The sequence below is a fragment of the Crassostrea angulata genome, chromosome 2 (assembly GCF_025612915.1).
Source record: "Crassostrea angulata isolate pt1a10 chromosome 2, ASM2561291v2, whole genome shotgun sequence".
NCBI classification, from domain to species: domain Eukaryota; kingdom Metazoa; phylum Mollusca; class Bivalvia; order Ostreida; family Ostreidae; genus Magallana; species Magallana angulata.
In genome coordinates, this window is record NC_069112.1 from 61,224,133 (window position 1) to 61,234,883 (window position 10,751).

Consider the following 10,751-nt stretch of genomic DNA (forward strand, 5'->3'; position numbering starts at 1 on the left):
ATACAAACTATCTGGACAATGTACAATAATACATCATACATACTTTGTATCTACACTACCTGAGGATGCTTTCACACAAGTTTCAGCTTTCCTGGCTTATTAGTTTCTGAGAAGAAGATTTTTAAAGACTTACTCTATATACTCTTATGTAAAACTTCGATCCCCCATTGTGGCCCTACCCTACCCCCAGTGGTCATGATTTTCACAACTTTGAATCTACATTACCTGAGAATGCTTCCACACAAGTGTCAGCTATCCTGGCTGATTAGTTTCTGAGAAGAAGATTTTTAAAGATATACTCTATATATTCATATGTTAAATTTCGACCCCCCCCCCATTGTGGTCCGACCCTACCCCCGGGGATCATGATTTTTACAATTTTATATCTACATTACCTAAGGATGCTTCCACACAAGTTTCAGCTTCCTGGTTTTTTGGTTCATGAGAAGATTTTTGAAAATTTCTCGAAAATTTTCATAAATTCCTAATTATCTTCCTTTGCAAAACGGCGTGGTCCTTAATTTTTTGACAACTTTGAATCCCCTCAGGCTAATGCTTTGTGCCAAGTTTGGTTGAAATTGGCCCAGTGGTTCTTGAGAAGATGTTGAAAATGTGAAAAGTTTACAGACAGACGGATAGACAGACGGACGATAGACAAAATGTGATCAGAATAGCTCATTTGAGCTTTGAGCTCAGGTGAGCTAAAAAGTGAAATCAAGACTAATAGACAAAGGTGAAATCTCCCAGAGCATGGATATCATGCAAGGTATTGCTAGTATACAAAATACTTACGCGAACATTTTAGTATGTGTGGACGGCCAAGGTAAACATCTAGAGGATCTCACACTGGAGATAAGAGCGAGAGTTGGAATCAATTAGAGACTTGAGAAAGTCCAAGATCAAACAGTTGAGGCCGAAAACTCGATTTCAGAGTTACAGGAGAAAAACAGAATGATGGAACTGACTATACAGCTGATTTAAAGGGCTAGCATGTGTAAGTGAATTATCTTAATCTGAGATTATCAGGATCCTGACTGCGATTTGTTTAAGGTCCGAACATGTGTATTTGTCGGGTTCGGATATGCGTGAAAGTCATTTACCAATTATGGGGAGAAATAATATAAATAAGAAATCGGCATGCATTAATTATAATTAAATGTGTGATGACATATTAAAGGCGTAGTTTAGTAACAACAAGTCACTACCGATGAAGAGGGGAGAACCATTAAAAAGGGAGACAATTTGAAGGTGCGATTACTTCACGCTTAGAGACTACATCACAATGCTGTCTTCATATGTTTTGTTCTACGAAGAGGAGGAAGTCAAGATGTCCTTGAGAGATCTAAATCTGTGGAGTCCGTTTAAGGGTGGACCAAGAAAAATTGTTTGAATAGTCACCCGCTGGTTGGAGAAAAATTAAATTTGCGAGCGAAGAAGGTAGATATTAGGCAAGTGTTCATATATATATATATATATATAAATATATATATATATATATATATATATATATATATATATATATATATATGTTTATATATATATATATATATATATATATATATATATATATATATATATATATATATATATATATATATATAATATGTTAGTAGAAATGTTTATTAGTGCTTCTTTTTTAACTTTTAGCAATATTTTATTTTGTTGAAGTGATGATGAATTGCCATGACATGGAGATTATCATACCGAGAGAATGCACGGTTTTGGCGATAGATTCGATGTCGTTGAAGGAGTGTTCAGAGAAGAACCCGAATGATGAGCTAATTGCACGTTTCGTTAAAAATCAAGAAATTTCGTAGAAGGGATAGCACTTCTTTGCTAACAAGAAATCCAGTCAAAGACAGTGAAGAGAACTTCTATCATTTCTATAAAAAAGAGTCACCATTTATCAATCTTCGCCCAGCAAAGTTTATTCTGGAAGGAGTGGAATACAGATGTAGTGAACAGTATATGATACACCAAACAGTATACAGTTGTTGACTGGGGTCGAGGGCAACAGTTGATCTGTCGGACCGGCTCGCAAACTGTTGCCCAAGGCCGAAGGCCGCGGGCAACAGTTTGCGAGCCGGTCCGACAGATCAACCGTTGCCCGAGACACAGTCAACAACTGTTTTGTTATACCCCTTCTAATCAATAACACGTTTTCGCGGAATGTGACGTCACCGGTCAACAGTCTTTTTTAACAGTCGATTTTAACAGTTCCAATCCAACAGTTCCAGTCCAACAGTCAAAACGCTGGACTTTTTTTTGTATAGAGTTATATAGTAACTGTTTTACAGGGGTATAACAACAGGAACTATTACAAATATGCATAAGCGATATATTTAAGCAATAATTTAAAGAGCAAAAACGATTGAATTCTTAATTTTTTTTTATTTTATAGATGTTTAAAGACGATGGAAAAGCTCAGCAAATGTTGTCGACCACTGACCCTCTAACAATAAACAATAAAAAGACTTGGAAGAAAAGTCAACGGTTTTGATGCAAAAGTATGGTCAAGTCAATGTGTCAATATTGTCAAGCGAGGTGTAACAGCCAAGGCAAGGCCTTAATACATACAGTACATGTAAGTAAACCAAACATTTTAAATACTACATGTAGTAAGACTTGAATATAGAGATTTGTTTTAAATCTTCTTTTTTTTAAGTTCAAGCAAAATTCACGCTTGGAGAGAGCTTGATAGAAACTTTTTCAAAAATACTGGCCGAGGCATCCCCGTCTGATCGCCTGTGGGATATCAGCTCGGACTACAAGATAAACCCCAAATCAACAGCCGCAAGACCTGGAGAGGGAAGAACAGGCTTAGATATTTACTAACGGACGTTAGAAATGAAATAATGAGTGGAAACGGGATGTTTAACCAGTGAAGAAAAAATGACTGAAAAAAACAAAAACAAAATAGACACAAAAGTGCTGAATATTGACTTGTGACTGTTAAGAAGGAATTTATTTAGAACTTATATATTTTAAATAATTTTCACTGCGTGTTTAATTAAGATCATATTTACTGGAACAGGCGGGTTTAAATGTCTACGCTTGAATCGAACGGGATATAGAATAAGATCTGCCTTTTTTCTTTGTGTCAATTACGAAAAGAATAGCGAAATATTAAAATAATAAAAGTATTATCTGATTAGATTGTAAGAGATGTCGTTCAGGCATGATTTATACGAGCTGGCACAATTAAGTGGTTAAGATCTGTTCGTCGTCAAGGTGTTTTAATTTAAAACATTATGACGGCTTCAGGAAAACAATTTTCGCCCAGTGGTGAGAGAGGAATACATGGCCCAATATAACTGGTTAACTTGGGTTGCGCATGCGTTGGGTGTCCAGATACAACACAAAATGAACACCGGTCGCGAAAAGCGTGTGGGGGCATATCCGGTAGACGGATAGTGTGGTGCGACAAACACTGTGTTTCAGTTTCAACCAGTGAATGACCAAGTGGCTGGTGAAATGTGCAAGTAAAAAGCACAAGATTTAAATTGAATTTAAGATTACGTTTAATGTGAAGAACAGTATTTATACAAAATTACAAAGAATATTTTTTTAACGCAGATTCGCTTAAAGATATCTTCGCTCCGCGGGAATTTATTGACGTACAGAGACATTAGTTTAAGATGTCCTTTGGAATTTACGCTTTTTCACTAAGTATTGTAACGGGCTTTAATTTTTTTTCTTGCACATGTTGATATGAAAATTGGTAGATCTAAGTTTATCTTAATAATTTCTAGGTCAAGTTTGATTTTGGAATGTTTTTGCCCCTTGGACTTCCAAAAATTCCAAATATTTGCAGTTTATATTCATTTTCTTTCTGAATGTTTTCGGGGGGGGGGGGGGGGGCATAAGTGTTTCACAAACATATCTTGTTTAAACTAATAATAATAGACAAACATAATCGTTTAAAGCTCTGTTCACAAAAATATTTTAACCAATCTACAAAATCTAGCAAAACATTTTGATGTATATCTCTCATGGCAAACTTTGACAAAGTCTTTATACACTTTTAACAGTCGATTTTAACAGTTCCAATCCAACAGTTCCAGTCCAACAGTCAAAACGCTGGACTTTTTTTTGTATAGAGTTATATAGTAACTGTTTTACAGGGGTATAACAACAGGAACTATTACAAATATGCATAAGCGATATATTTAAGCAATAATTTAAAGAGCAAAAACGATTGAATTCTTAATTTTTTTTTATTTTATAGATGTTTAAAGACGATGGAAAAGCTCAGCAAATGTTGTCGACCACTGACCCTCTAACAATAAACAATAAAAAGACTTGGAAGAAAAGTCAACGGTTTTGATGCAAAAGTATGGTCAAGTCAATGTGTCAATATTGTCAAGCGAGGTGTAACAGCCAAGGCAAGGCCTTAATACATACAGTACATGTAAGTAAACCAAACATTTTAAATACTACATGTAGTAAGACTTGAATATAGAGATTTGTTTTAAATCTTCTTTTTTTTAAGTTCAAGCAAAATTCACGCTTGGAGAGAGCTTGATAGAAACTTTTTCAAAAATACTGGCCGAGGCATCCCCGTCTGATCGCCTGTGGGATATCAGCTCGGACTACAAGATAAACCCCAAATCAACAGCCGCAAGACCTGGAGAGGGAAGAACAGGCTTAGATATTTACTAACGGACGTTAGAAATGAAATAATGAGTGGAAACGGGATGTTTAACCAGTGAAGAAAAAATGACTGAAAAAACCAAAAACAAAATAGACACAAAAGTGCTGAATATTGACTTGTGACTGTTAAGAAGGAATTTATTTAGAACTTATATATTTTAAATAATTTTCACTGCGTGTTTAATTAAGATCATATTTACTGGAACAGGCGGGTTTAAATGTCTACGCTTGAATCGAACGGGATATAGAATAAGATCTGCCTTTTTTCTTTGTGTCAATTACGAAAAGAATAGCGAAATATTAAAATAATAAAAGTATTATCTGATTAGATTGTAAGAGATGTCGTTCAGGCATGATTTATACGAGCTGGCACAATTAAGTGGTTAAGATCTGTTCGTCGTCAAGGTGTTTTAATTTAAAACATTATGACGGCTTCAGGAAAACAATTTTCGCCCAGTGGTGAGAGAGGAATACATGGCCCAATATAACTGGTTAACTTGGGTTGCGCATGCGTTGGGTGTCCAGATACAACACAAAATGAACACCGGTCGCGAAAAGCGTGTGGGGGCATATCCGGTAGACGGATAGTGTGGTGCGACAAACACTGTGTTTCAGTTTCAACCAGTGAATGACCAAGTGGCTGGTGAAATGTGCAAGTAAAAAGCACAAGATTTAAATTGAATTTAAGATTACGTTTAATGTGAAGAACAGTATTTATACAAAATTACAAAGAATATTTTTTTAACGCAGATTCGCTTAAAGATATCTTCGCTCCGCGGGAATTTATTGACGTACAGAGACATTAGTTTAAGATGTCCTTTGGAATTTACGCTTTTTCACTAAGTATTGTAACGGGCTTTAATTTTTTTCTTGCACATGTTGATATGAAAATTGGTAGATCTAAGTTTATCTTAATAATTTCTAGGTCAAGTTTGATTTTGGAATGTTTTTGCCCCTTGGACTTCCAAAAATTCCAAATATTTGCAGTTTATATTCATTTTCTTTCTGAATGTTTTCGGGGGGGGGGGGGGGCATAAGTGTTTCACAAACATATCTTGTTTAAACTAATAATAATAGACAAACATAATCGTTTAAAGCTCCGTTCACAAAAATATTTTAACCAATCTACAAAATCTAGCAAAACATTTTGATGTATATCTCTCATGGCAAACTTTGACAAAGTCTTTATACACTGGTTCCTCCGCATCTTTTTATGTTTTGACAAAAGTAGATCATGATAACATATAGACACAATAGACGACAGATCACACCCCCCTATCCCTTCTATATGTGGTATTCTCTCGGGCGGATGGTCATAGTCATATGTCATACATCATACAGAACATTTTATTAAAAATATTGTCCACATTCTTCTGTAAAAGATTGATTTTGGAAGTTTTCCATAAATATGCATCCTTGGGTTCTGGGTTTTCGTATAAAACCTGCAAATGTTGTTTTTATTTAGGAACAATCAAGCATAAGTTAAGACGAATTTTCTGGGGAAAAAAAGTTGAATATGTTACCCTCTTTCAAGCTTCTATTGACACTCTGCTGTTATAAGTCCAACTCCTTCCTCCTATATCATTTGTCGTATGGATATATAACTGCATGTCTTCTCGTTTTACCACTTAAAATCTGGGGTTACATGTATATCTACCAAAACAAACTTTAACCCCCCTTCCCCTTAACTCATAACAGTTACATGCTGCAACACTGACTTTTTTTTTATGTCTGTGGTCCTGTGTTTGTAAAAAAAAAATCTTTTTACCACTTAAAATCTGGGGTTACATGTATATCTACCAAAACAAACTTTAACCCCCCTTCCCCTTAACTCATAACAGTTACATGCTGCAACACTGACATTTTTTTTATGTCTGTGGTCCTGTGTTTGTAAAAAAAAAAATCTTTTTACCACTTAAAATCTGGGGTTACATGTATATCTACCAAAACAAACTTTAATCCCCCTTCCCCTTAACTCATAACAGTAACATGCTGCAACACTGACATTTTTTTATGTTTGTGGTAATGTGTTTGTAAAAAATACCAAACATGGCGAAGGTACATTTTAATTTAAACAAAATTTGGACATAATTGTTTTTAATACCGATTTTTAATTTTTTTTTTTTTTTGAATTGACTACATATATTGAACTTTGAAAAAAAAATTATTATTAAAATCTCAAATTCTGTGTAAACGTTATCCTAAATCTATGACTTATGATATGATAAGGATTATAGGGAGAATCCAAACACGTCCATTTCACAAAGAGTGAGATACTCAGTTGTCTTGGAGATCTTTACGAATCTCCCCTGTGGTAACGTCGGACAGTCGATGACGACCAGCTGTGACAGAGTACCAGGACCAGCAAAGAAGCCACAAGGAGTGTTGACATCTGATTCTGTCAGACCAACAGTGACGGTAACATCTTGCAGCCGGAATGACACATCTTAAATTAGTCAAATTATAGATGTCAATGAAAAAAATTAAAAAAAACTAATTTAGAAAACTGCAGTATTTTAAAACAAAAATTACATGTTAATACATTACTTATATAGAATATGAACTTCTTCAAAACGAAAACGATTGCAATAATTTCTTAATAAGTTTTATTTGAGATCACAACAGCATATTAAATGAAGATAACATTAAACAAAAATGTCTATACCTAAGATATTTCAATTTTGCATTGTCATTCCTCAGTACGCTTACCCGTTCCGTACTCATCCATTCCTCTGTTGAGTATTCTGACAGACTTGATGGAATACACAGCCTGCAGATCCACCATCCACCACGGATTTGTGTCGCCATCACCTGTGTGTGCACAGTTGTCTAGGATAAGGTTTGTACCATTGTTACCATCTACTGCATACTCGGCCCCATGTAATAAATACGTTGACGATTGTTCAGCAGGTTTACCAAATGCAAGCTCCAATGGAACTGTAACTGATTAGCAAGGTTTTAGTGTTAATATTAATACATGTTAAATACAATACAATATATACATTGTAAATAATTTGATAAAAAATGCTGTTTACTTGACTGTTAATTAGAATGTGCTTTTCAATGTGTAGATGGCACATCCTTTAGTACGCGTCTGTATATTATTTTACAAAATAAGACTCCACAAACGCCATAGCGAATGTTCACTCCCTCCACTTGAAAATTATACTAAAGGACTATATATAGTTTGAGTCTAAAATGGCCCCCTTAAATGAACACTGTCATTTTACTGTAATTCTTTGTTTTATTTGTACAAATATACATTTGAAGTTTTTTCATAATTTTCATTTTGATGTTAGTGCCCACAATTTAAAAATATGACATCATAAAATTTAACTTTTCCCGCCATTTTCTCCTTTTTAGCATAAAAAGGCTTGTTTTGAAGCAGTTTTTCTTCAAGTAAACATTGAGCGACTGCTTGAACAAACAAAATATTTTCACCAAAGATGTATCTTTCCAATACCTATAAGTGGCAAAAAGTTTGTTCTTGTTCAAAGAGTCGCTCTATATTTCCAATTTGAAAAAAAGATAAGAAAAATGTCAAATTTTGACTGATTTTGATTGATTTATCAAAATAGCGTCACTTCTGACGTCATATACTGCCAGTGAGCGCATATAAATCAAATAAATAGGCGAAAAACATATTTTATGTCAACTCTTTTATAAAATAGCACAACAAGTTAATGTACCTGAATCATTTTAAAAACAGCGAGTAATTGGGGCCAAATGTGACTCATATCATATATAGTTCTTTAACATAAGTTTTTGAATTTCTAATTTCAAGTAGAATGGTTAATCGTAATCATCCATTATACCAGTGACATAACGCCATGTCATGACGTATTCACCCATAGTGTTCTCGTTGGGCCACTGATTCTCAGATCAGGTGATATAAAATGTGTAATGTGATTTAGTTTTTTGCCCTTTTTTTCAAAACATGATTTTTGCCAATTAAAAACTGAAATAAAATGATAAGGAACAAAATTTTGAAAAAAAGTACGACGCACCGCACACTTTCTTTCCCGTTATGAATATAAATCCGTATATATGTATATACCACCAGAAGTATCTTCCAAAATTACAGCTAGCCTTGCATTCATTGCATTTAGACAAGTCAAAATAAAGTGACACCTTAAACAGATGACACAAATATTTAGATTTACAGAACTTCACGAGTAGGGGCGAGCTAATGTAGAAGTCTGACTGTGGCCTGATAGGATGAGGTGGGTTGTTTTTATGTAATCCTCTTCTGTCAGGTATCTTACAAAACTATTTGAGATTCATAAATGAAGAAATAGATCTGTAATATCAGAGACATATAAATAACCTTATAATTATCATATTTTCGTCAACTTACATTTTTTTCATTGATCTTCTTTGTGGTCTTTTCCTTTTTACCGGGGAATTCCATGCAAATGTACTGGGTACACTACTTGGCCTGAGACATCGTTTGCCATTCAAGAACCGACGTAGTTCTGGCTGTGAGAAGTGTGCTGAGCACACCCTAGTAGCGTCCGATATCTACGAGATAAATTTTATAATCGGAATTATCACAAATTTTGCATTTAAATTTGTTTTAATTTTCACAAAAAGTTGAATAACTATCTGCTTTTTGAACTTATAATCCGCGATTAACTTGTCGATTTGATAGCTTTTGTGTTGTAACGCGAATCATTGTTACACAACGGAACACAACAATGATAAGCGGTACCCGTATTGCTGTTTACACATTCTTTACTACAACTCGCCATCTTGTTTGCGTTTCTAGTCTCGTTCTGGAGTTCAATGACGTAATCCGTGAATAAAGAGTATTCAGTACCAATCCCAAACATGTTAAGTATTCAAGTCCAGACTGTGAAATAACAGAAGATGAAAAAAATAAAGTAGAGAAGAAACAAGAGAAAGGATTCGATTCAGTACTAAATCCCGAACATGTCAAGTATTCAAGTCCAGACTGTGAAATATCTGAAATGGAAAAAGATAGAGTAGAGGAGGAACAAGAGAAAAAAATAATTCAGTACCAAATACCAAACATGAAAAGTATTCAAGTCCAAACTGTTAACTACCAGACGAAGATAAAGATGAAGCAGGCTGAGAGGAGGAACAAGAGAAATGATTCAACTCAGTACCATATTCCTAACAAGTCAAGTATGTAAATTCAGACTGTGAACCTTCAGAGAAGCGAGATATCGGATTGGATTTGGATTCAAATTCTGAACATGTCAGCATTTTAAATCAAGATTATGAACCTCAAGAGGAACCAGAAATAAGATCTAATTCAGAACAATATCCAGAACTTAACAGCGTTTTATATTAAGATTATGAACCCTCATAAGATGATACAGAATCAGATTTATTATCAAATCCTGAGGACATTGATGATGCGGATTATAAACCATTAGAAGAAGAAATGCATGTAGAAACAGATCCCGAACATGTCAGCGATTCTGACTCAAATGCTTCTGAAGAAATTGATATTTATTCAACAATGGCAATGAGCAAAAGTATAACTGTTTTACAATCCGGAAAAAAAACTCGAAAGGAAGAAGAAACAATAAGCATCATTGCTGTGTATATTGTAAACATTTATCAACTAACATTGCAAGACATATGTCGTTAAAGCATAAATGTGAAATTGACGTTCCGAAGCCTAAAATATGTAAGAAAAGAAGAAAAATGTGGGATGTCCAAGCGTAGAAAGGTAATTTTGCCCACAACTACAATATTCTGGAAAAGGAGATGGAGTGCTTATTCCTAAATATCGATCACGAAAGGAAGCCCCAACACCAAAGATTATTTGTCATGTCCATACTGCAAGGGTTTTTTTTTTTTTATCAAAAATCAGATTTGTGGAAACATCAGAAGTCCAATAGAAAGCCAGAAAGTAGTGATGCACCTACTGTTCCTCCAGTTAGAAGTGGAAAACTTCTTTTTCCAATTCAAAACCAGGAAATTAACAAAAAAACTTTATGAAAACATTTTGATAAAAATGAGAGATAATGATGTCCGCAGAACAATAGAGGGTGATGACCTCATAATGCGTTTTGGTCAAAGATTGTATGAAGAACAAGGTCATCATCCTCACAGACTTCCATATG

The 10,751-nt window shown here is 34.5% G+C and overlaps 1 protein-coding gene and 1 pseudogene across 1 annotated transcript in view; one reads left to right on the plus strand and one right to left on the minus strand.

Moving 5' to 3' along the window:
• LOC128174613 (uncharacterized) overlaps window positions 1-8,505 on the minus strand; it is a 151,616-nt gene extending 143,111 nt beyond the window's left edge. Inside the window, exons 1-3 of the mRNA XM_052840124.1 lie at window positions 8,469-8,505; window positions 7,363-7,596; window positions 6,917-7,099 (exon numbers count right to left, since the gene is read on the minus strand). Of these exons, the coding sequence (XP_052696084.1) occupies window positions 6,917-7,099; window positions 7,363-7,596; window positions 8,469-8,505 (454 nt within the window). The remainder of the gene's footprint in view (window positions 1-6,916; window positions 7,100-7,362; window positions 7,597-8,468) is intronic.
• On the plus strand, window positions 1,283-4,712 carry LOC128173309 (uncharacterized; annotated as a pseudogene).
• Window positions 8,506-10,751: the final 2,246 nt, after the last annotated feature.